The sequence below is a fragment of the Lepeophtheirus salmonis genome, chromosome 8, assembly GCF_016086655.4.
Source record: "Lepeophtheirus salmonis chromosome 8, UVic_Lsal_1.4, whole genome shotgun sequence".
NCBI lineage: Eukaryota > Metazoa > Arthropoda > Copepoda > Siphonostomatoida > Caligidae > Lepeophtheirus > Lepeophtheirus salmonis.
This window is the reverse complement of record NC_052138.2, coordinates 8,484,532-8,511,387: the sequence shown is the minus strand read 5'-3', so window position 1 is coordinate 8,511,387 and position 26,856 is coordinate 8,484,532. Positions and strand designations below refer to the sequence as shown.

General features: G+C 33.2%; 2 protein-coding genes across 4 annotated transcripts; one reads left to right on the top strand and one right to left on the bottom strand.

Moving 5' to 3' along the window:
• Window positions 1-3,197: 3,197 nt before the first annotated feature.
• On the top strand, window positions 3,198-6,461 carry LOC121123145 (probable palmitoyltransferase ZDHHC24). 2 transcript variants are annotated; one of them, XR_005865917.2, is made up of 3 exons: window positions 3,198-3,610; window positions 3,664-4,716; window positions 5,113-6,461. XR_005865917.2 is itself a non-coding variant. In XM_040718265.2 (2 exons), exons 1-2 carry the CDS (start codon window positions 3,294-3,296, stop codon window positions 4,220-4,222), a joined length of 876 nt encoding a protein of 291 aa, XP_040574199.1. In that variant the 5' UTR covers window positions 3,198-3,293; the 3' UTR covers window positions 4,223-6,461. The 2 variants fall into 2 exon arrangements, 1 of the variants encoding a protein (XP_040574199.1); XM_040718265.2 differs by having other exon boundaries at window positions 3,664-6,461.
• Window positions 6,450-25,680, bottom strand: N (neurogenic locus Notch protein). 2 transcript variants are annotated; one of them, XM_040718263.2, is made up of 8 exons: window positions 25,073-25,680; window positions 22,179-22,447; window positions 21,060-21,258; window positions 18,417-18,550; window positions 16,515-17,027; window positions 16,273-16,455; window positions 13,098-13,334; window positions 6,450-13,027 (listed from the first exon to the last, which is right to left on the bottom strand). In XM_040718263.2, the coding sequence occupies exons 1-8, from the start codon at window positions 25,213-25,215 to the stop codon at window positions 7,212-7,214; spliced, it is 7,494 nt and encodes a 2,497-aa protein (XP_040574197.1). In that variant the 5' UTR covers window positions 25,216-25,680; the 3' UTR covers window positions 6,450-7,211. The 2 variants fall into 2 exon arrangements, with proteins under 2 accessions (XP_040574197.1, XP_040574198.1); XM_040718264.2 differs by lacking the exons at window positions 21,060-21,258; window positions 22,179-22,447; window positions 25,073-25,680 and adding an exon at window positions 18,639-18,689.
• Window positions 25,681-26,856: the final 1,176 nt, after the last annotated feature.

The window sequence follows — 26,856 nt, the reverse complement described above, 5'->3', positions numbered from 1 at the left end:
TGAAGAACGCAAGTGCTAATCTGAGAAAATTTAGACAGATTGGTCAATTAACGAATTAATATTTATTATTCATGTATGTATGTAAAAAAATATGTATTCTATAATTTTTACTTATTGCTATTTTTCATTCACCACTCTTAGATTATGTAATAAAATGCCAAATTACATAATATACATAAAACAGATTAATATAAGCTTACGTACAGATAGCTCATTATTATTAATATATACTAAATGCAAATTAATGTTAGTCTTTTTAAATCATTTGCTCTGAAATTGATTTTATTATTCTATAAAGTATCAAGAAAAGCTTCGATAAATAGGTGCTATTGTCACAAAAAAAAAAAAAAGAAGGATATCATCAAGTTTCATAACAAACGAAATAAGTATTGAAAAGGATTTACTTTTATATCAATCTAAGTTAAATATTTTGTTTTTTATACTTTTAGGCATGGTCCTAAGTTTACTATAAAATAATTTTAACTATATCTATTTAATTTATTCACTTAATTTGTGTTGCCTTACTATGAAGTAAGTCTAGATTTTAAATTATTATTTTACAATTATATAGGACAGAGTGTTGTGTCAATGAGTTGTACTAATATCTGGATTTATGGCCAAAAATCAAATGGCAATACCTAATTGACTTTGTACAATATTAGTCCATTTTTATGTCAACAGTATCAGAAGATCTATGTGAAGTCACGTGCTACAATGAATATATCTTCCAAGAAGACAACATTTTTAAACTGAAATAAAAATGTTTTTGATTAAAAAACTTATGTAGAGTAAGTGTTTCAATCTGAGAGTGACTCAGATATTACTTTTAACATTTTTCTACAAGTCAATTACAAAAAAATAACAAAAGTAAAGTTTAAATTGAATATTTTATCCGTTAAAGATAGGAGTCATCTTTTTGGTGGAGGATGTACAATATATACATATAACGTAGATCTTTAGTAGAGAATTAAGAAAGAGAGGATGGAAGGGTTGAATAATAATTACTTGATTAATAGTATTTATTATAGTAGATAGTATTGTTGTACGTGCCATTTTCCTTTTTTCACTGAATATTATGAATTAATTTTGCCTTATAGCATATTTACTCTGTGTTTTTGAAGAGCTGATTATAAGATATTCATCATTATAAGTATTTTTAATATTTTATTTTTAAATTATGAAATGAACACATCACAGTATTTTGTATATTTTTTGAATATATGATAAACCAAAAATAGATTTAAAAACTAAATAATAGCACTGCAATTATTTATTGGATATATATGCCAGAAAATTTAGGATTTTTTATAGGCGCAACTCCATTTTGACTATGATTTAATATATAAAATTATTTTATTAAGTATTATTACACACACTATAATTTGAAAAGATTTTATTAATTGTTTTAAAAATGGTTTGTTGTTTTTATATGTAAAATAATAGCAATTCATTTACTGCTCAACAAAATGATGGAAGACAAAAAAATACTTTCCAGCATTTACTTCTTAAAATTTAATTTTCTAATCAAACATTTCCATGATTATTACATTAAAAAAATTATAAGTGTATTAGAAGAAAATAGCCTTATAAGAAGAAAAAAGATTGAATTCGTGTTAACTCACCATATATATATTTTTGTTCTTTTTGGAAACCATAGAAATTTATTTTTAATATCTCAATTATACATAACTAATTAATAATTCATTTTCAATGTATGAATCATAATAACATTACAAAATTTATCAAATAATATATATACTGGGGTCATAAGAAACCCCATTTTTGTAAACAAATAGTTAAATGAACTCAGATTTAAAAATTATGCGTTCCTTTGATGACAATGTTTTTAATGTCATTGAGGAATTTATCATCTTGAGGTTTTAAATTGAGTGATGTATCTCAATTTGTTATAAAGTTATGGTCGACAATGTATTTTCTATGTTTTGTGTTACGTTGACCTCAATCTCTCAAAGTTTAATGGCCTCTTACTGTGACCATATATAATCTTCGTGCCAAGTTTGATCAAAATCAATCCGTTATATTTGCTGTAATCCTGGTGACTAACATAACCTCCGCTCAACTTAGTTGCGGAGGTAAAGATTTTGTAAAGCCAAGAATTATTTATCAACATTGTAATCCTGATCATTTGAAGAATGTTTTTGAGGAGAGTAGCTTAGCTGTCATGACGTTTCATTAGATCAGTTACAATCAGCTGTGATAAGGGAGGAGGGGAAGGAGGAAATAAACAAGGACATTGGCAAGAACTACCCCGATGTGGATCCTCAATTCTACTCTGAGTTCAACAAGGAATAAAAATGATAACTCTGCAACAAATCCTCAAAATTACTCTCCGAATGTAGTAGGAAACGAAGTTCCTCACTCAAAAGTTAAATAATAATGAATACAGCTGAGGAAAAGAAAATTCCTTCTTCAGTTCACCAATTCACAATTCCAAAAAAAGGGGGCACGCTAAAAAAAACAAGATTTACATCACTACTTAATACTCTCCTCGATACCAAAATAATACTGATAATTGATGACAGCTTTAGACAATAAAAAAAAACTATTCAAGTTACCAAAAACACAACAATAAAACTTATACGCTAAAAAAAATACTTAGGACTTACAGCTCTATATATGAACTTCTTCCTTTTATTTTTTTAATGTAACGTGCACGCTCGATGCCAGTTTATTATTTCTTAGATTCAAGTTGTTATGCAGTCCTAGGAAATTGAATATACAGTTGTATAAAATATGACCTGCCGCCTTATAAAAATGAACTAAATGTTGCATCGAGTATATAGTTGTATAATAATTCTCTAATTTTTCTAAAACCCCATTTTTCTTACACCCTACGCCCTCTCATATCCCTAGGTTCAGGCTAGTATATAATATCATGTATTTATGTTGCTTTTTTTAAAATTGAGTACAACATATATATAATTTTAAGTATACTTTAATTTAATTATCTTCTTCCCCTAATGAGTTATTTACTGCATCTGAAAGAAAAAGACTGTCCGGAACATTTAACCTGTTAGGTAATGTTTTATTTTATCTTTAAATGTAGTCTATTATTATAGAAAATGCATTACTATTTTTTGATAGAGTAGTATGAATGGAGGAATGAAAAGAATAGAAAGTTAGTCGACTGGCTTTCCTTTCCCCGTAGCCTATCTTAGACATGAAAACTGAAAGAGCAAGACAACAAAAACAGCCTCTTCCCTTCCATACACAACACTTATTCTTTTCAGTTGCATTATTTCCCTTATTTCAAACAACTGCAGACGATCAATATGACAATGGTCCGGTTCCGTCGTAACCATTTGTTCCCTCGTCAAGTCTCCGATATTGGGGCCTTCCTTTTCGTTTCCTTTATGATCCCATGCAGTTATTTCTATGAAACCCTCATTGTGGTTCCTTCTTTGTACTCACAGAGCTCCGTCATGTTCTATATCCATAATCTATTGGGGATTTTCATACTTATGAATCTTCTTGGTAATTTTCTGGGACTATGGCTCATCGATACTTCTACTCGCTTCGTGGTTCTTCCTACAGTCATTCGAAAGAAATGGAATTTCTGTGCTGCATGTGAGGCCGTCACACCTCCAAGGTAAAGAGAGATACAAAATTATTACTTATATGTATGGATATTCATATTTATAGATCCTTCCACTGTTCCGTCTGCAATACTTGTATCTTAAAACGAGAACATCATTGTATGTTTGTGGGTTACTGCGTGGGCCACCGGAACCACCGCTACTTTTGTCTCTTTCTTTTCTACATGTTTATTTCTGTGGCCTACTGCACTTACTTTAACACATCATTTCTACACCAACAGATCCTCCTGGATGAATCAGGGAACTTAACTTGGGCACAAATCTTCAAGTTTGTCTTCCCTCTTGTCATGCTCATCACTGGACTTGATTTCTCCTGGCTACAATTCTACATTTTTTTTTGGAGTGTACATACTGCAGCCCTGCTTTTAACTGGTGTTCTTCTCATTTATCATGCTCATCTTGTCCTACGAGGACGAACAACATTCGAGAATAATCGAAAAATCAATACCTACAATATTGGGGCCATTCAAAACCTGAAGGAGGTTTTTGGAGAAAATTGGAAAGTAATACTAATTAATCCTTTTATGAAGTCAAAACTTCCTCATGACGGCATGGAGTGGGACACTTATGAGACCTGGAAGTTGGAAGGACCTAAGAACAGATGAGGATTGGAAATGACTTCCCTTTTACCGGAAGAAGGGGAAGTCAAGAGGAGTAAATATATGTACAACTCATATAACGATATCCGGTTTGCCTATAGGAACAATCATATGTATTCTTCCCCTACGACGACTTCTGGTGTATATAGTGATCCTCATAGTGGTTCTTATGGGGAGGACGACAACAATAGGACTACTGAAAATGAAATTCCGCTCTTTAATCATCGCAATCCCAGAGACTGGATGCACAAGAGAGCTGCTTATTGTAATAACTCCTCTAAAACTAAATGAACTCACGTCTCTTAGACGTAGAATGTTATGTGTGATTAGTACTCAAACAAACTCGTATATGAACGTCATAAATCCATTACTAATTAATTAAGATTGTACACTCTGTATATATCAAGGGATATATCAAAATAATTATACTTGTGAGATTGAAAATGGGCTCACATTATGTGTATAAATGTACATACATACTAATAAGTTATAACCTAAAGGTGAGTTTCCTCATTTATCATGCGTGTACTGTATACGTAAATGAACCTTTTTATTTTTTTGTTTGAAATTTATAATATGCATTTTTCTTAAGAATAAGATACCGTACATTGGTTTATTCCAAAATTATAGAAGTTCTGTGGTATTTTTAAAAATTTGTTTTTCTTGACCAGTAGTCGGTACGAGACATCAAATTGAAAATTCTAGCAAGCCTGATTACATTATGGTCTAACTTTGTATTTCTGTTAACCTTGGGTTAGACCATAATGTAATCGGGCTTGCTAGAACTTTCAATTTGATGTATCGTACCGACTACTGGGCAAGAAAAACAGATTTTGACAAACACGCAACCATTCATAGTTTATGATATTACTATTGCTTTAATTTTCAATTTAAAGTACCGACTGCTGGACAGGAAAAACAGATTTTGACAAAAAACGCAATCACTCATATAGTATGACGTCAATATTAAAAGCGTGGGGGAAGTCAAACATATGTCGTACATGCGTTATGGTTCACTCCAACAAACAAGAAACGTTTTCAATCAGATATACAATAAAACTGGACAATAGAGTGATAAAGTTTTGACAGGGGATAAAGGGCGCTTGGTACTTTTGCTTTGAAGACATTTTGACCAAGGATATTTTCCCTTAATATATAAATTATGTTTATTTTTATTGAAATTGATGATCCCTTTGAATTTATAAATCAAAATATATAATATTTATTTATTCAAAAAATATTGAATGGTTCTTATGAAGCAAGAACAGTGATTTCCACTTCGTTGTGATCCAGAATGTGTCAGAAGAAGTGGCGGTTGGCTGAAGTGAGGCAAACCACTGAAAGGATTCGGGAAATCACTCAAAGGTTGGGTGATAATTATCCGCCCGCGGCCTCTTCTTCTCAGAAATTATGGATCATAACAAAGTGTAAATCACAGCTATTGTCTCATATTATGCTTGTTCGTAATAATAATCCATGATGTAAAACAATAATTGATAAAGGAGACTTTCCTTGTGATAAGCACTTCTTTCGTTTGAAAAGCCGTCATATTATTTTATTTTTCTTATTATTTTGTCTCTAGTATGGTTTGAAATTTTATACCCTCTTTATTCCAACAGAAAACCACAAATCACTGATTTTTATTGTATAAACACTACATATTTGAATTTAAAAATTCAAAGTGCCCATAAATCTTCCCCAATAGCGCCGTATAAACCTCATTTATTTATATATTGGGGGAAAATAGTTTAAGGTGAAAGTACCGGACACCAGTTTAAAGGTCAAATCCATTTATTTATTGATCCCATTTTGACAGACGCAACATTCATTGCTATAAATCTTGGTTGTATTGGCCCCCTATTAACAATGCTGACGTCACGTGTAAATGCTCTATAGCCTATAACTTTCAACTGATGAACCCAGATATGGGGAAAAGCTAGAAAATCGATAGTTGATAACAGAAGACATAGTAAATTTGTTGGTCGTGAACTAACCAATTAAAAATAATTATTTCTAGTAAATTCTTAAAAATAAGGTGTCCATTCCACGTTGTATACGAAAGTACACGGACAAAAAATGTGGAAACTAACTTAAGTAACCTTTCATTCCATTCTATTTAGTGATGCATTTTTTGTTTGTTAATTTACTATTTTACCATCAACAATCCCTTGAACTTCAGTAACAAAATAATGTGTTTTTTTTAAACCAATTGATAGAATAATAAACCAAACAATAGAGTCTCAGATTGTTTAATAATAATTACTTAACACAAATAAATATAAATTATAAAGTTATAATATTATTATCACTTAAAATAGTAATACAAAAATTTGAGAGAAATATTATATCATTAACAGTGTACAAACGACTTCTGGAAGACAACAGAGTTGAAGTCGACTAAGTATTCTAAACATATATTAAACATAGTATTTTTTCTATTTCGCTTTGTTTTAAAAAATGGTTTACAAATGATCATGTAAGGACAGTTTATAAAAATAATTAAGCCGTCGTCGTTGTACAGATATTGCTGGCTTTTTTTCTTCTTTTTTTTTTCAAAAAAAATAATTAAAAATTGAGATCGGAATAATAAGTATATATATTTTTCCTTCACGTTTTTGTTCTTTAATATTTCTTAACATAAAATGAATTTTGAGTTTATAACGAATGAGATACAGGGAATTAACATATAAATATATAATACAATGATATATAAAAAATACTAGTAAAAAAATTATTATAAATGTTTGTATATTATGAAAAAATATATAAAAAAATCTAATTATTGAGAGTAAGGAGGTTTGGTTGTTAATTCTTAATCTGTAGTCCTTAAAACAAATATATGTTAACAACATCCCTCTCCTCTCATCACTGATTGATCTCCAACACACACAACACATTCAAATATAATTTACATAGAATGGAGGGATCACAAATCCTTTTTGAAAATGGCAATAATAAGTCTATTTTTGATGTGTTGTTAGTTGCTAAAGTATTATTATATCAAGACTCCATCAGAGCGAATCACACCTTGCTGAGATTGTACAGCTTGTTGGACTTGTTGCTGTTGTTGAAGTGTAAGATACTGCTGAGGGTATGAAGAGGAAGGTGGAGAATGAACGTCATTATTCCCTTCAGAAGACCATTCTGATTGGGGAGAAAGAGTAATTCCAGGAGAGTCTGGACTTGGGGTCGTCATTCCTTGATGCTGTGAATAATAAAAACGTTGAGAAGGAGGTTGTTGTTGTTGCTGCACCTGTTGTTGCTGCTGAGTTAAATGATGATGCATCAACATTTCGTTTTGTTGTAGTTGCTGTGTAGATGTACTTGAGAAATCAAATGACTGTTGTCGTGGAGCAGCCGCTGCACCACGGAGAGCAGCAAAGTGAGTGGGACTTGTTGGAAGATTAACGTTGTTCCGAGATGATTTGACAGGGGATGGATTGTTGTTATTGTTGCCAATACTATTCAATATTGCTTGTTGTGGAGGTGACATGTTCGTACTTGATTGCACAGAGTGTGGGGGACTCATTACCCCGGGTACATGTGAGGGACTCAGATTAACATGAGGTGGCGTTTGATTATTGTAGGAGTTGATCGAGACAGGCATGGATTGCTGTCTGGAATGGAGTTGTTGCTGTTGAGGAGGAGGAGGAAAGCCACCGCCACCATTGTTGCCACTGTTGTTGTATTGAGATTCTAAATTTGATTGTCCAGGCATACCGCCTTGAAGAGCGTGCATTGAGCGTCCAAGCAAAGCTGCTTCATAGCTTGGAGGATGCGCTGTTCCCTGTACTTGATGATGTCGAAGGTGCTGCTGCTTGAATAATTCATCTAAATTAGGGTGACTCCCAGCTAAAGGGGAAAATTTAGGCTCTTCCTTGAACCCACCCTCAGGAGTCAAAAGAATGTCTAATTCAGCTATGGATTTTTTTGTTGATTTTTTAACTGAAGGTTTTCTTTGATGAGGCTGTCGGGGGAGAGTATTATTTCCAAAGTCATCCTTGGCTTTTCTCTTGTTTGGACCTCGCTTTCCAGGAACATGATGTCCCATCATTGGTGGAGAGCCCAGTAATTGAGGGTTAAACTGAGGGGATTTGTTCATTTGAGGAGCTGGTGGAATATGCTCTTCAAGAAGGGTGACAATGTCATGATGAAGTTTCTCACGAGCTATAGTGAGAGGAAGCCGATCCATATGATCTTGAATATCCCTATTTGCACAATGATCCAGTAAAACTCTAGCAGCCTGATAGGATCCTTCACGTGCCGATAAGAACAGTGGAGTTTCATCTTTGGCATCTTGAGCATCCCTATTTGCACCATTGGCTAATAGAACATTCACAGCCTCAACATTATTGACAGCCGATGCCCAATGAAGTGCAGTTTTACCATTATCATCAGAGGCATTAATATCTGCTTCAGCGTTAATTAGATCCTCAACCATTCCTTCAATAGCCAGTCTTGCTGCAAGTATGAGAGGTGTCGTTCCATCATAAGCCTTTGCATTCAAATTTGTTGCTCTATTTCGGAGAAGAATTTGGAAAACACCTTGAGCATCAGCAGCGATTGCCGCATGAAGTGGACTACGACCTGTAAAGTCCTCAGCATTTGCATCAGCTCCAGCATCAAGCAATTTTTTAGCAGCATCAGCTCGAGCGTATCTTGCGGCTAAATGAAGAGGGCTCTCACCAGACTTATCCATTTGAGATGTTAAATTAGCTCCTTGGTTAATTAAATCCGCTATAATTGCAGGAGAACCATCTCCATCTTCATCAACATTTTCAGGATCTACACCCGTATCAAGTCCTCCTCCTCTAAATGAAGCAATCATTAGAGGTGTCATTCCCATTGGACCACGAACATCAGGGTCATTTGTCATTTGCTCTTGTTTTATAACTTCTCCTTGGGGAGGTGTGAGGGCCCCCATCAAATCAGGATTTTTAATATCTGCAGCGTTGAGATGTTGTTTTGTCCATGTACGTTGGTCCCCATTGTGATCCTCTTCGTAGTCGGTGACAACCGTTTGGCCAGATGAGTATTCTGTTCTTTTTTGACGCTTGGACGGATGATGCTCAGACATATCTCCATCATCCGACCAACCGTCAATAGGATAATCCTTTTGAGAAAAATGGTGATGAGGAACTTCAAACTTGTGCACTCCAGAGCCATAACTAGGAAACATTTCTTGTGCATGAGATTTTGAACTAGAAGCATGATTATTGTTTGTAAAGAATCCATCAGGAAACCATGTGATTCCACCTTTACGTTTTTTATTCTTTTGTGTCACAATTCCAATGGCAAGAACAATTAGAACGATCATTATCCCGATAACTGAATAAGTAACATTAGAATTTCCACTTCCAGAACCCGATCCACTTCCCCGTCCACTGCCACTTGCTCCTACTTGAGCAATACCCCATGGTTCTCTTAACTTATTATCACTAAAAACTGCACTAAAATGATTTGCATATCCTGTGGCATCACCAATACAATTATCCCTTTCTTCAAGAACGCACTTCACATTATCAATCTCTAAGTATACAATGATGCTCGAGTTCCCTTGATTGAAGGGAGTGCTATCAAAGGCGTGATTAGAGAACTTTCCCGAGAGTAGAGCAGGATTAAAGTTATAAATCATTTCTTCGTCTGTCTCTAAATCTTTCTTAATACGAAAGTTGGTTCCTAATTCAAGAGACAAATAACGCTCAAACCTTTTGCGAATATTAGAATTGAAGGCCTCAAGAGTCATATGTAGCACAACATAGAACGACCCAGGTATTATTCTGTGAATTTCAGATGGAGGCTCACAGTCAAGTCCATCCCAACCGCAGGCCTCATTATTACAGCTTTCATCACATCTTCCATTGGCATAATGATCAGTACAGTAGACATCATAGTTGGAATTACAGCTTGTGCGATCTCCATCACAGTCTCTTCCGTCGAAGAGACAATCTCTATTATTACATTCCTCATTACAGTAGTCATTTTGAAATACTTCCCAACATCGCTTTTGCTCTTTACCAACAGTGGCGTTGCAATTCATCCAGAGATTAATTCCAAGACGACAGTCTCCACCATCAAAATCGCATGCATATGTATTGCACTCTTTTTCACAAATATTATTACCAGCTTTGGTTTGACAACCATTTTGAAGGCACTTTATCTTCTCTGTTCTTAGGTCAATTTCTTCCGCTATACCTTGGAAATAAATACCTCCAGGACTTGAAGGGTCAGATATATCACAGTTTTTGCCAACAAAGCGTGGATTGCAAAAACAATCATAGTCGCCGATTTTATCAATGCAGTATCCTTTCTGACAAGGATTATATGCGCACTCATTTCGTGTGTCTTGTTCACAAAAGGATCCAGTGGTGCCAGGAGGACAGACACAAGTAAATCCACCCCCAGAATGTTCCAAACATGTTCCTCCATGACGACATGGATTACTTTGGCACACACTGCCATAGAATTCACAATTTTGTCCAGAGTACCCATAGAGACAAGAACATTTATGGCCACTCCCATCTATCAAGTTGGTACATCCACCCCCATTCTCACAAGGGCTACTCTCACAGAAATTTTTCTTAGTCTCACAATATTTCCCCATGTAGTCTGGCTTACATTGACATTTATAAGCATTAGTAAGTTGTATGCAATCCTGAGTTCCATAAGGAGAACACCTACTCGTCAAACATTCATTGATATCGCCTTCACATCTCTGTCCCACAAATCCAGGTCGACATTGACATTCATATCCTCCAATTTTATCAATACAAGTACCCCCATGATGACACGTGCCCTCTAAACATTCATTAATATTGAATTCACATAGCTTTCCAACAGTACCGTAAGGACATGTGCATTGAAAACCATCAATTAGGTCATGACAAACTCCTTCATTTTGACACGGATTGGGATCACATTCATCAATATTAAATTCACAATTATGTCCTTGAAATCCTCTTAAGCATTGGCATGAGTATGTACCAATCATACTCTTACACGAAGCGCCATTCTGACATGGAGAAGAGACACATTCGTCTTTCTTGTATTGGCAGTAACTACCATAAAAACCATCTTGACATTCACAAACATGACTATTCCATTCATCCCTACATCTTCCACCGTTGAGACATAGGTCAGACACATCTACACTTCGAAGTTTGGCTGCAATACGACAAGACACCTTACGAACATCACAGACTTTTCCAGTCCAACCGTCCTCGCAAACACAATTGTAGGAAGTACCACTTTGATAGCAACGTCCATTTTCACAAGGAGATGCTCCTTGTTGACACCAATCAACTAGTCTATCACAATTTCTACCAGTCCAACCCGAAGAACAATGACAAGAGTAATCATTGTATCCTCCATCAACGCATGTACCATTATTTTGACAAGGATTCTTATCGCATGGATTAATTCGAGTCTGACAATTTCTTCCGGAATAGCCTCTAGGACATACACAAGTGTAATTATTGACTCCATCGATACATTTTCCACCATTCATACAGGAGGAAGCTGTACAGTCCTCATCATTTGTTTGACAATTTGTTCCTGAAAAGCCAATTTTGCACTCACAAGTATATGAATTCACATATTCATGACAAATAGCGCCGTTTTTACAGGGATTTGAGGCACATTCGTTGATATCTTCTTCACATAAATTTCCACCAAAACCATCTACACAAAGACATTTGAATCCAGCAGTTTCATCAAGACATGTTCCTCCATTAACACAGGGAGAGGAAGCACAATCATCAATGTTGAGTAGACAGTCTCTTCCTTCAAAGCCCTCTTCACATTTACACTCATAACTTCCCTCGGTGTTTACACAAGAAGCTCCATTATGGCATGGGTAAGTCAGACATTCATCAATATCCACTGAGCAATATCTTCCCTTAAATCCGAGTGGGCAACTACAAAAATAATCCTTGTAGTCTGGGGTAGGTTTGCAGACTGCTCCGTTGGCAGCACATGAATGTTCATTGCATGGATTCATTTCACTTTCACAAGTTTTCCCCGTGTATGGAGCAGAGCAAATACATTTGAAGCCATCGACTTGGTCAATACAAAGACCACTATTTTTGCAAGGGAAAAGTCGACAATCGTCAATGTTGGATTCACAATTATTTCCAGTGAATCCTGATGGACAGATGCATGAATAAGAATTGAAATGTGTGAGGCATTTCCCACCGTGTTGACATGGATTGGATTTACACTCATTAACTTCATATTCACACCTTTTACCTTCATACCCAGGTTGACAGCGACATACATAGTCATTAAACTCATTTTCGCAGGTAGCACCATTGAGACATGGATCCGGACTGCATTCATTTACATCTGATGTACATCTAGGGCCATAGTATCCACTTGGGCAATCACATTTATATCCGGCGATAAGATCAATACACAAACCATTGTTCTCACATGGAGAACTTTTGCATTCATTGATGGGAGTTTCACAATTCACGCCCGAAAAACCAGGATCACATATACAAGTGTATATACCAAATCCATCCTCACATTTGCCATTATAACAGGGATTTGAGTAGCATTCATTTTTTTGTTCTTCACAACGTTGTCCCCATGTTCCCAAAGGACAATTGCACTTAAAACCATTTGCATGTCTTTCACAGCGTCCACCATGTTTGCAGGGGCTTGGTTCGCATTGATCAATTTCATGTTCACAGAGCTGGCCAGTATATCCAGGATAACATTTACATGTAAAGGCATCCGTACCATCAAAGCATTCGCCGTTCTTGCAAGGTTCGCCCTTACAATCATTTTTGTTACGTTCGCAATTCAAACCTATAAAAGATTTAATAATATGGTTACGATCACTCTTAATAAGTAAAAATTAAAATAAATATCATCCTACCTTCAAATCCAGGGAGACAATCACATTTATATGCAATGATTGAATTACGACAAGTTCCACCGTTGAGACAAGGATATCTTTCACAGTCATTTATATTTTTTTCACAATTAACTCCAGTAAAGCCTTCAACACATTGGCATTTATAATTGTTTACATCGTCAGTACAAATCCCTCCATTTTGACAAGGAAAGGATTTACATTCATCCTCATCCAATTCACAATTATCTCCCCCATATCCTATTAAGGGAAAAAATTAGGGTTTTTTGTAGTAAAGAAGTCATTGCAACACCCCCCAAGAGTCAAGGGGTATCATCAACACATAATTATTATGTAAAACTTGATAGTAAAAAAAATTCATAGATCCTCATCGCATATTCTTCAACTTTTATTTTTCTCCGGTTTCTTTGTATCACAAAAAATGAAGAATAAAAAAATCAAACATATACTATATATTGTAGCTATATAAGCCGAGTGTGTATACGTATGTTAGTAAGAACGCTTTTAAGTTATATATATATATATATATATATATGGAAGAAAGAAGAAGAAAAACGTGGGAAACAAACGCTTTGAAGCATATACAAAAATTCATACGTAGATATCATAACTATGTACATTAGGGCGGTTTTGTTTTTCAATTTTTTTCGAATTTCGATTATCAGTGTTGCAGAAAAGTTGTGATATGGTATGAAAATTACTTAAGCAAAATTGTATATTACTACAAGTTCATCTTTAGGTCAGACATCAGGATCAAATTAAGAAAAATACATTAGGTCGATTTATGGTAGAGTAACGTGCAAAGTAGAACTATACCTTATTGCCCTTTTGTTTATATCGTTTTTCGTGGATTTTATTTATTATAATTTCATTGTTCTACTTTGCCTCTTTCCCCAATACTCCATTAAAAATCTACCTCAAGACTCAACGACAAACCATAGTGCAATGAGGCAAAGTTCTACTTTGCCTTTTCACTCCACATAAAAACCATTTACTTAGTATAAATAGATACTAATAAGAAGACATTTTTAGATATTTTCATAAAATAATTTTGATATACATTTTTATATCTGTAAGAAGTGTTAAAAAAGTTTTTTTTTAAATTCACCAATGGAACAATTTGATAATCCGCATATAGCGTGCATCATTTTTTAACATTTTCAGAAAAGAAAATTCAAAGTTATCCTGTTATTCTAACTTTTTCCTCCATAGAGAAGCTTTAGGAAAAAAAAACTTTATTAATATTTTTAATAAGTTAAAATAATTAGTCAATACAAAATAAGGATGAATATTTTAATCTTCATTGACGAAGTAAAGAACTTTCGTCTCGTTCCAAACTTGGAACTAGATATGCTACCTAAAGATGATGGCATTGATGGAAAGTGAAATTTTGAAAAGTTTATTGTTTTATCATACCACATTTTTTTTCGAACTAGCCGTGATCTAAATTTAATAAAAAAAGTTGAAGAACAACCCCCCTTCCCCTAATGTACTTATCGTTTTTTTTCTTTTTCATAATAATTGTAGAATTTTTTTGAATATATAATAGATAAGAGGGGGAAAATCGTCTCTAGTCGGGGGTGTTCTGTGTATTTTTGTTTTATCTGAGCGATAGATGGTGTTTGTGACTCTTTTAGTGGTTGTTAGGTAGTAAAGAAAGAGAGGTAAGAAAGAGCAACAGGTTAGAAGGGAGTAGGTGCACATAACAAAATAGACCATGGTAGTAGTAAATGAAATGAGTATTTTTTTTTTTGTTATTGTTAAAGGAGGAAAAATGTTTAGTAAGCTGAGGGTATAATACAAAAACATAGTTAAAATTGCCTCGAGCCATACTCATGGATATCAACAACAACAACAACCATATTGACGACATAAAGTCAATTTACAATATAAAAAAAAGAGAGTAAAAAAGCAGCAAATATGATTTCAATCAATCCAGCATGGGGGTGGGTTGAACTCTCTTCATAAAATCATTTCCATGGGAAAAATAATAATGCTTTCATGTCAAAAAAGAAATAATAAAAAGCATTTCCTTCTTTACTAATAAATATATCCCATAAATGGAGATTAAATTCAATTTACAAAGAAGAAGACTGATAAATTGCATTAACCATTTAGGGTAAATAGATACATCCATTATATGAAGAAGGAAAAATAATAACAATAAAAAATACGAAGAAATGATCAAATAATAATAATTTGTGCATTGGCAATCGGATATTTTATTTTTGCAAATAAAATATTTGACCTGTAGATAATATCCAGGTACTGATTGTCAGACACACACAATAAACTCCTTCGTGGGAATAGTATAACAGGCAGTAAGAACCTTTATCCCCGGCAGCATATGTAGCATTTCGTGATGGAATGGAATACATATTATCCTCTTCTTTATTACTTAAAAGGCCTACATAATATATATATATTATTAATCACCACCTATTGGTACATATTAATCAAAGTCAAAATGGCGCTTAATTCAGAACTACTGATTGGGGGATCCCTCTCTTTTGAGTAGATTTAACCTACATATGCGCTCATCACATAACAACAATATTGCCTCATAACTTTTAGACAACATCGTGTTATCACTAATTTCTTTCATGTTATTTTTATTAATGGTCGACCATCTTCAATATGTACAATTTTGCTCGCTGCTGCTGCCGCCACTGAGTTCTTACCTGTTCTTTTTACACACTCATATAACTACATACATGGGTTCAAAGAGCTATTTCTTATGTTTTGTATGCAAGACTAATAAAGAAAGAGATATGTTTAAAGATAACATGAAAGGAGATGGAAAAATTCTACATTATATATAAAATACGTAGAGGGGAAACACAATTACGACCAATGCATTTTTAGGTCAATCATGCCCTTTTTGAGTGATAAAGGAGAGATCCTGAACAAGTTTGTGAGAAAATTGAGCAGGTGGTTTCTTGATATATATATATTTTTTTTTTGTATTTAAAAAATATATATATTTATTTAAAAAGAGGATTAAATATCTATTTGTTCTGTAAACGCGAGCTAGGGGATAGTAAACAACTCCGATCCACCAAAAAAAAAAATATAATTTTGATCCGTTCTATAATAATATACATTATATATATATATATATATTTAACATTCAATCCTAATGTTGTGAATGGATAATAAAAATACAATTGAATCTTACCAGGCATGCAAATGCATCTATATCCACCTCGTTCATCAATACAAGTTCCATGGTTAATACAAGGACTTGTATCACACTCATTGATATTTTCCTCACAGCGAAGACCCTTAAACCCTTTTTTACAATCGCAACGGAAAGAACCTGGTGTGTTAACGCATGTTCCTTCATGTTCACAGGGCGATCCTAATATGAAAAATGAGATATATAGGTATATGTTTACAACCTAGGGATAATTTTTTTACCTTCAGCACACTCATCGATGTCCTCATCACATTTAGGCCCAGTTCGCCCCTTTGGACAACTACAGGCATAGTTCCCACTCACCATGGAGGTTTCACAAATGGCTTCCCCATTACAGGGATTATTAACACAAAGGTCATCCAAATGACAAAGAAGTCCAGTTTTCCCGACTGGACATTCACAGTCATAGTCACTCACACGATCATGGCAGGTTCCTCCATTTAGACAGGGTCTTAGAGCGCAGTCATCTACATCCGTCTCACAGTTTTTGCCCGCATATCCGTTAACACAGATACAAGAGTATCCACCGTCTTCATTTGTACAAGTGGCGCCGTTTTGACAGGGATTATCTTTTAGTTCACATTCATTTACGTCTTTAGTACAATAGATCCCTGTGTATTCAGGAGGGCATTTGCAGGAATAGTTATTAACTCCATCCACACACGTAGCATTATTTTCACATAAATGACGTCCACAGTCATCCAAGTTTATCTCACATCTCCTCCCTTTGAAACCTATGGACATGAGAAATATTATATTTTAACCATCTAAACTAATCCATTTTAGTCCATTATACTATTTTCAAGGAGAAATAGACTTTAACGGATGGACATATACATAAAGCTCTCTCCATAATATATTAAGATGTAGTGAAGAAAAACAAAAAGGAACTACTACCAAAAAACCACAAAATGAGTACGACTGTCTATATTTATAATTATATCCTATATAAGTATTTTAGTGGAGTAAACGATATTTAATTCCACTCTTCATCTCACTTGATGATTCCATTCTCATGAATTCTTATTTATTTTTTTACTACCTCATGTTTTGCAAAATTACTATAGAATACATTTCCGGTATGTCAGTTACATATTTAGAAATTATATACTCCAGGGAAGTCCCACCAAATTAAAGAATTTTTGCTTTTTGCTAGAACTTTTTTTTAGTGAGAATGAAAATAGGAGTTAATTTTTTTATAGATTTATTTTCTTAAAAAAGATAGCTTGGGCAATAGATTTTCGAATTATTTTGCTATAAAGTTTAATATTGGAAAAAAAAAATTTCAAAAAAAAGTAATTTTTCAATTTTTTTCTAAGAAAAATATTTTTTCAAATTTTATCTAAAAAGGTTTTTTTAAACTACATATATACATACAGTCCAATATTTTATTTATGGCGTATTTGATTCAATTATAGGTTTATTTTTTAAATTCTTGGGATGAGTGTAGACTTCAAGCTATAGTTTAGAACCTTTATTTGATTAGAAGATCCCTATACAAATGAGAATAATTTGTTCATAGAAATCGACGATAATTCCCCCAAAAGCATAAATGTAAATTAGTCTTGAATTTTTCGAAGAATCAATATTGCTTGATTTTGTGTTGACAGGCCACATTTATAAGAGATTCAAGCTTCGTCCACCGGTTTTTTTTCTTCGTATATATACATATATGATGATAAATGACAAAACAAAACTTGAGCCTTTCCCACGCTACCAAAAACTAATAACAATCATAGTTTATTCTTATCAACAACAACAACGACGACAAAAAAAAAGAACCTTTTCGCTCCATCACAATATATATATGTATATGACTTGGCGTCATATTTTCGAAAACAAGTAACCTCTTCAAATATTCAATGCTACTATCTACCTCAGTAAAATTTGTAATTAGAGAATAGGTTGGTAATCTCTAATAGTTGAATTATTGATTCTCCTGGGAAAGGACAGATTATGATCCTGATCTCTACTATGAAAATCCCCGATTCTACTGGATTTCAATCTCTACTGTGACATGCATATACAAGTCTATGAAAAAGGATTCACATCATATCTCCACGAATGTGTACTCCTATGTAAAACAAATAACCCCACTCCCTGACCATAACAACTACTCTTACCTTTTGGACACGTGCATTCATATTCATAGTCGCCAACTTTTGTACAGCGACCACCATACTCACAAGGATTAGGTGAACAGGGATAGTATTGTGTCTCACAGTTCTTTCCAGTGAATCCCGGATTGCACATACATCTAAAAAAGAAAAAAAAAGAATTGTAAATACGAAAATATTAAGTATAGCAAGAGAATATTAGGATGATATTTGAATACATATACTCACACCATGAGCAATTCAAGTAATAGAATCATGTCTTACAAAATGAAGCATTGAAATGTAGGGAGAAAATACAATTGTTCATTTTTTTATTTAAAAAAAAAAGTTAATTAATATTATTCCTCTTTATATTTATGCATGCAAACTTTTAAAAAAACTAATGAATCATTAAAAAATACGTATCTAAATACAAAGGAGCAAGCAGTATTTTCATCTCATTATTAGTTATTACTAGTGTTTGGATTCGGTCTGGAAATCCTAGACTGGTCGGATACCGTTATTATAATTTTTGTAAGACCAAACAAGATTGATTTAGTACCAGTATCGCGGAAGTAAAATTCAGTTTATACAAAAAAATCGTTCTTGATCGGTGAAGGTTTATTAGAAAATAAATTTGATAACCAAGTCATCTTTTCTTCTTTTTTTGTAAATGGCTAGTGTTAGATTGGTCCAAGGACTGATTTCCTAATCAATCTTTTGTCTTTATCAAATAAAAGTTTCAAACTATAACTAAAATGATTGGGTATCTTAATTCATCCCACAAATTGGAATAGTAAACCTTTCATTGAAACGAATTTGTCTATAAAGCCAAAAATTATTTATAAACACCGTAATATAATTAGATTTATTATATATATATATAAACTAGTGCTCGCGTTGCAGGGCTGGATAGGGGTAAATAGAAACAAAGAATGAAGTTGGAAGAAAATAGACATAGAAAAGAGGGATGTAGAAAGATAAAGAGGGAGAAGAAAAGGAGCAAGATACAGAAAGAGAGAAGGAAAAGTAGGTTTTTTATTTCGCTCAAAAACCTAAATTAATTGATGTATCTGTTCGACCATTTTGAATTCCATGTGCAATAACAACAAAAACAGAGTTATAAATATATATTCAATATGATACAACTTTTTGGAGAGTTTCAGAAACTTTTGAGGGGCTCAAGCCCCATACGCCAAAAAAGGGGACTAACCACGCCATCGTATGAAGTAAAAGGATGAAGAGATTTTCTCCTTTTCTTGCTTTTTAATCAAGATTTATTTTCATGTTAACGCACCACATATATTCATTCCATAGGTATGTCAGCCCCCCCTGGAAACTTCACAAATATTAAAAAGACTGTGTATAGGCTTTTTTTTAAATATATACAATAATAAATCAAACTTGAATGACCTGATAATGAGATAAAAATTAGAATTGCATGCACGTCTTACCACACTCACTGATAAACATATTCTTATAAATAAATATATATGACGTGAAAGAGATACATTTGTACAACCATTATCCAATCATCATGAGAGAGACAAAAGATGCCTTAATACATGGCATGGATATTCCATGCGCATTTATGTTAACATGGACGTACGTAGAAAGTAAATTAATCATGTTTTGGTGATGGATCAAATTTATTACGTATGTATGTATTAATCCAAGACTCAAAATGTTTTTAAAAAAAAAAGGTTCGACTTCATATTTAACTCCGCCAACGCCGTTGAGCGGAGCTTATGTTTTTACCTCTGTTTGTTTGTTAGTTCGTCCTCAAGAATACGGCAAAATTTATACAAATCCATTTTGATCGAACTTGATATGAAGATTATATATGGTCACAGTAAGAGGCCATTCAATTTTGAGAGGTCAAGTAATACATAACGTAAACCAGAATGGACACTCGGTAGAGGACAAAACCTCTCCTAAAATCAAATTAAGTGATGTATCTCAATTTGTTTTAAACTTATGGTCGATCATGTCTTTTTTTTTACGTTTTGTGTTACGCCTTTGACCTTTCAAAATTAATCAGAAAAATTATGCCTCTAACTGTGACCACATATAATCTTATCGAAATCTATCTGTAACTTTTGTCGTAATCCTGGTGACTAGCTTACAAACAGGAGCAATTCGTTGGTGGAGGTAAAAATGCATGATCAGCCATAACTTAGGAAAAAGTGAGATACATAACTCAACTTGATTTTAAGTGGAGGGTTTATACTCCACTGAGTGCTCATTCTAGTTTATTACTGAGCCAACTGACTTAGTGATTTTTTTCACTAAAACTCACAACATCAAATGTTGTTTTGAGATTTCTGACCCTCCTGTCTCTCCATGTGATTTTTCTAATCAATCAACATTTATAATGAGGTTCCTCTAATTTATTTACTTGAGTCAATCTTTAAAGACTGAACTACAATTAGGTTTTGTTTTACTCGACTCAAGTCGACACAAAACTATGGAAAAACAACTGAGTCCTCCTTTATATCTTTCTTCATTTCAAAGTTTGAATATTTCTTTATCTTTTTGAACATAACAAATTAAAAATTGTAATTTGAAACTAATATACAGACATTCACATTCATGCAACAGAGTGAGAAAAAAAAATATCATTCTACACTTATTTATGTAATTCTATCAAAATGCAATTATGGATCTTACTTATAGTCGCCGTCTGTATTCACACAGTTTCCCTCTTCGCAAGGGTTGTTATAGATACGGCACTCATTGATATCTTTTTCACAAAGAGACCCCTCATAGCCGGGATCACAGGTACAAACGAAGCTTGTCCGAGTGGATTCACAAACACCATGAACGCAAGGATTGTTCACGCAATAATCAGTCTCAGTGCAATTTCGTCCTAAATAATAAAGAAAAGATAAGGAGTATTAGTTTATATTGTTATAGGCATGGTGGGGTTTCTTAACCTGGTATTATTTTTTTGTACATTTTAAGGAGTACAAATTAGTTAAATAATATATCATTAGGGTGACCATCTTTTGATTTCAAAAAAGAAAAGAAAAAAGGACAAGTGGCCTGAACAGGATGGGTTTTAGGGAGGAATGATAGAACTTATATTCTGACATGAGTAACATTTAAGAATAAAATAATATTAAATTTGATTCTTGTTAAATACTTCGTTTTTTTTTTTTTTTAATTTGGTTCTTTCTTTAGTTTTAAATTGACTTTTTTTACTTAAGGTTGATTGAAAGTCGTCATTAAAAAAAGCCTCCAGATAGGATATAAAAAGAGGACGATCGGTAATGCTAATATAATTATTTTATGAAATGCAATATATTATAGAGTGTAAAATCTGGGTAAAAGCGATTGTAGGGGTAAATTGCCTCTAAACCCCTTCCAAAAAAAAAAAAGGTTATGGTAGATTAATAATAAAGCCAAGGTTAATTGAAATACAAGGTTACACCATAACGTGTGTTCGACTGATGCTCGGCATCCACCGCACTTTTAATATTGACGTCATAGACTATGAGTGGTTGCGTGTTTTGTGAAAATTTGCTTGTCTTGCCAAGCAGTCGGTACAATACATCAGATTGAAAATTCTAGCAAGCCTGACTACATGATGGTCTAACCTTGTATTTATATTTACCTTCAATAAATATATATAAAGATGATACTATAAAGGCAATAAAACTGCCACAGGAAATAATGAGCAAATTGGTAATTTACAAAAACATAAAAAAACAACTTCCAAGATGTAATTTGATAGTTATTTAGTTACTTATATATGTAAGTCATAAGTAATTAACAACAAATATTTACCTCTCCAGCCAACAGGACAAATACAAGAGAACTCTGTCAAGGATGTGAGAAGACAAGTCCCTCCATGATGACAAGGTAGATTCTTGCATGCATTAAAAGCCTCTTCCACCTCGCATAAACTTTCTTTGTATCCGACAGGACAAATACATTTGAAAGTTGGTTTTCGATCCGGACTCATTTCTACTTCGCAGGTCCCTCCATTTTGACATACGCCGGGATTACAAGGGTTTTTGAGTTGACAGTATTCGCCCACATATTCGGTAGGACATCTGGAATAAATATCATAAATATATACGGAGTATTTGATTGACTAGCTATTATGAATCAATAATGATATGTGGGGGAAAAGGGGTCTAACATTGAGTGTGTCTCAGTTTATTCGTAATATATATAGTATATGATCGATATAGAACAAACCAAAATCAGAATTTGTTCTCGTACGACAAACATATACAATATGTACCATATATTATATTATATGTTTAATTCTTTTCGATGTGTTTACAATCGAGAAGCAGATGTACTATATAATTCGTATTTATTTATTTAGAATAAGAGGGACTCTGATTAGTCATTTCATTATTATGCTATAGAAGTACCACCAAAGAAAGGAATTGATCATTACTATAATTTAAAAACATTTTTACTAATTAATATTGTTATTAATATCCCCATTAGAACAAAAGCAGCATTGGTAAAATACTTTAAGTATTAATATTATATAGAAAATAAACAAAACATGAAAACCTTGTAAGAGGGTCGAGAGAGTGCGCGCGAGGGGGGAAGAGCGTACGCGTTCACTGGTAGTAGGATTATTTTTTTTATAAAAAAAAATAATAAAAACTTGTAACTCAAAAATCGTGAGACCAATTCCAACATCAGGTTCCCACATAATCAGCGAAAAAAAAACATCTATATAACATACATATATAGAAAAAGAAAGAAAATATCCACAGAAAAAAATAACTCCTTACTTGCCATTTTCTCAACTTACAAAAAAAAAAACTTGCATCCCGCAAACCCATCATCATCTTAAAATGCATTATCAAAAATATAAGATATTATCATTGACCCATGTAAAAAATATACATGGCTATAAAATTCTTTTTATATAATTTAGATGAGGGGGAAGGGAGATTTAGCGATATTTTGGTGTTTCTTTTAATATATATTATATTTCAAAAAGAAATTCGGGAATGAAGCAACACACTTCCTTCCCTCCTTCACGCGACCTATTATAAGAACAGTAAAATTCGTTGGAAATGGAAGCAAAAATAAAAGCGATCTACAACTAGTACTAGAGAGAGAGAGAGCACATCTGCCACTTCATTGTTACTTATTTTTTCTGTATGTATATGACTGTGTTCCGACTCGACTTTCAAACGGTCGTTTTCTTCTCTATTCTGTTTAAAGAGCATATCACTTTTACATGACATTACTTCTATTTTTTATACCAAGGATTGTATCTCAGTCATAGGTCAGGAGAAGTAGAGGTTTTGAAGGACCAGATGGGATTCAATGATCTAATTAATGTATTTATCCGGGTTGTTATCACAGCGGAGCAAAGGGGTCAATAATATTTTCCGTAGTAGTAGTCCATATTAATCGTATAATCACTCAAATCAGCCCTCCTTTCCCCAATACGAATTTGTGATTACGAAACTGTTTATTTATTAATTAAAACCAGGAATTGTCCTCATATTATTATAACTATAATTAATATTGACGCTCCGTTAAAGCGCAGAAATTATAAAGAATGAGCCTCAGCTGTCCCTATTCAAAAAGTATCTTTAAATAATAAAAGAATCCATATGCTTCCAAGAAAGGAAGGGGGCAGATGCATTGGTCCTATGTCATAAGTTTTTAACGGTTTTAAAGAGATGTACTTCTTCTCCTGACTGACACGTGTGCTATACATTGATAGACCTAATATGTTCAATCCATAAGTACTAAAAATCATAATGATTTCCCGAAAAAAAATACCCTGTGAGAATCAGCTGTGCCTTGGCACTACAATCGTTTCCCTTATTTTATCAATCTAATATATAATAATAAAGGTAAACAACTATGGGAGTACTATTACTAATTACTAGACAGAATACTCTTTTCAGAAATGGTCTCTTGAAAAGTGTCAAATGTCGTCTTTAAATCGTGTTAATAATATGTATCTTATAATGTCCACTAATATATATATAAATATATAGATAAATTGTCGGTTTTCTTTAATGGAGGAACATTACAATGGTTTCAAATGTTGGAATTTCAATTATTAGGAGTAGGTACATTAAATAAAAAAAATTGTTGGTTTTTTTTTGCATCTGTGAATTAAAATATAAAATAAAATATCAACATGTATTATATTATATCTATAAAAATACATAAATATTATATATAGATATCCATATTAAAAAATGAAGGTAGATTCATGTGACAAGTGAGCCGATCAGAGGCTCCTTCGTTAGTCCTTTTGACCATCATGAATCATAATTATTATTAGTATTCTAATAATTTTGAAAGACATAAAGATTCCAAGTAAATCTATCTATTCCATATGAATGACAATATATAGTACACATCTATCCCACGATACAACACGAAGCGTGTAGCAACGTCGAAATAATGACCAAAAAACAACAAAAACATCGTTTTAGAACCCTCTACTAGTAATATGTACATAGACTTAATTACACTATAAGACTCTTTCCCACGGATTCATTTCCTTTCTGGTTCGTTCTTTGCCACATATAATAAAAGTTAAAACGTAACATATAAATCACAACTCTAAGACTTGAAGGCCTTTTAGCTCCATACATAAGAGTAATTTCAACGCGCTAGATAAAAGGAATGTCCGATGATGGACTTCTGTTTCTGCTGAAAAAAGACTTCTTTATTACCTGCACTTGGCGGATTGGGAGTCCACGGAAATACATTGACCACCATTTTTACAGGGTGTTGGTGAACAGGATTTAAAGCCGGCTGCGGTATCCCAGGAGGACAACAGAGCTAGGAACAAAAGAAGGAATACGGGTCGCTCCATAGTTAGCTATTATTATCTAGAAATGTTGTAACGAAACTACACTCCGTCTATCGAATTATTGATGGACGCATAGGAAATAATATTGATAATATTACAACAGGGATCACTATCGTATATAACTGAATGGAAAGGAAGATCACTTCATAGTAATTATTCTTATAATATCACACACATCACTCTCCGATGACGGAGTCCACGAGTTGTAACTTGTAGTATGTATATAATATAATATTAATATATTCCTCACTAAATAGGTAATTCGGATATTGAGGAGATCTTTTTTTGTATAGACAAAATCCGTCACAGAGTCCACCCTCGTCACCTTCTAAAATAACACTAACTACTAAACAATAAAAAAATTCAATAAAAAAAACGCGATGGATTAGAACACACAGAGAAAAGGAAAAAAAACCGGCGCGCGCGCCCATATTTGAGCCCATTGGTTGTACAACTACTACATAGACTGACTACTCCATCACCACCACCATCAGGTTAAGGACCACCTCTTCTTCTTTTTCCCCTCCTTTTCCACCTGAATAGAGATACATCTCTCATCTTTTTTTTCAAACTTCAAATCAAACTGATCCTGGAGGCAAATACCAACTTTATATATTTTTACAAAGTAAGAGGGGTTATAATAACTTTAATAATAAGATAGTACGTAGATGATACCTGGAACCACCTGACTCAATGTGTCCTTTTTTTTCTCCCTCTTTCTTTTGTTGTTGACCATGCTAAAAAATCAAAAGGGTTTGGGACAGGATGTTGCCTATGAAATCTGAACAGAGGGGAGTTAGGGAATGATTTGAACCCATAACGAAAGAGGATGTTTTTATTTATGATTGACCTCTCCTATATTATTATTTTAAAAAATAAGAAAAACAACAGCTCTAGTTCGTTCAACAATTATTATGACTGAGTAGAAAACATATTGAGGAGAATGAAAAGGATAAAAAGTCATGGTGTACAAAAACATGGGTTAAAAACCTTTAGAAAAATATAATAATTATATTTTTTTTTTGTCAAAGGGATTTCAATTCTAATCGTAGTAAAAGGGAATTTTACTGATAAAGATTATTATTAACGATTTTTTATTAGATTAATGTTTATATATATATATATATACCCCATTTATATAGATATATATTATAAAAAGATAAGGAAATCATTACATTATTATACCTAGCTAGTGGCTACCTTTATATTTTTATAAAAGATACATATTAATTTATAGAACACAACCTGTTCCGTCTCGTTCTGAATATAATTTTACATTAACTTTAATAAATAAATTAACATGTATTTATTTCGTATATATTTTACGATTATTGAACTAGTTCTTTTAATAATAAAAATTGCATCCTGGTCTTCTATCACCTATGTGGGCTTTTTCATCATCATGAAACAGATATGTCCTTTTATTGAATTTATTTTATGGAACTGTAACATCGTGTATGTCAAATTTACGGCCTTTCAAGATAGACCCTCCAGCTGAACGATCGACGTGTTATTACTCATTTTCCATTAGTTACATACATTGATACAGTATCTAGATAATATAATGTTGTATTCATATAACTAAGTAGTAGCAGGGTACCAAGAATTATGATGAAACAAAGGGATTTAATTGCTTGATTTGAG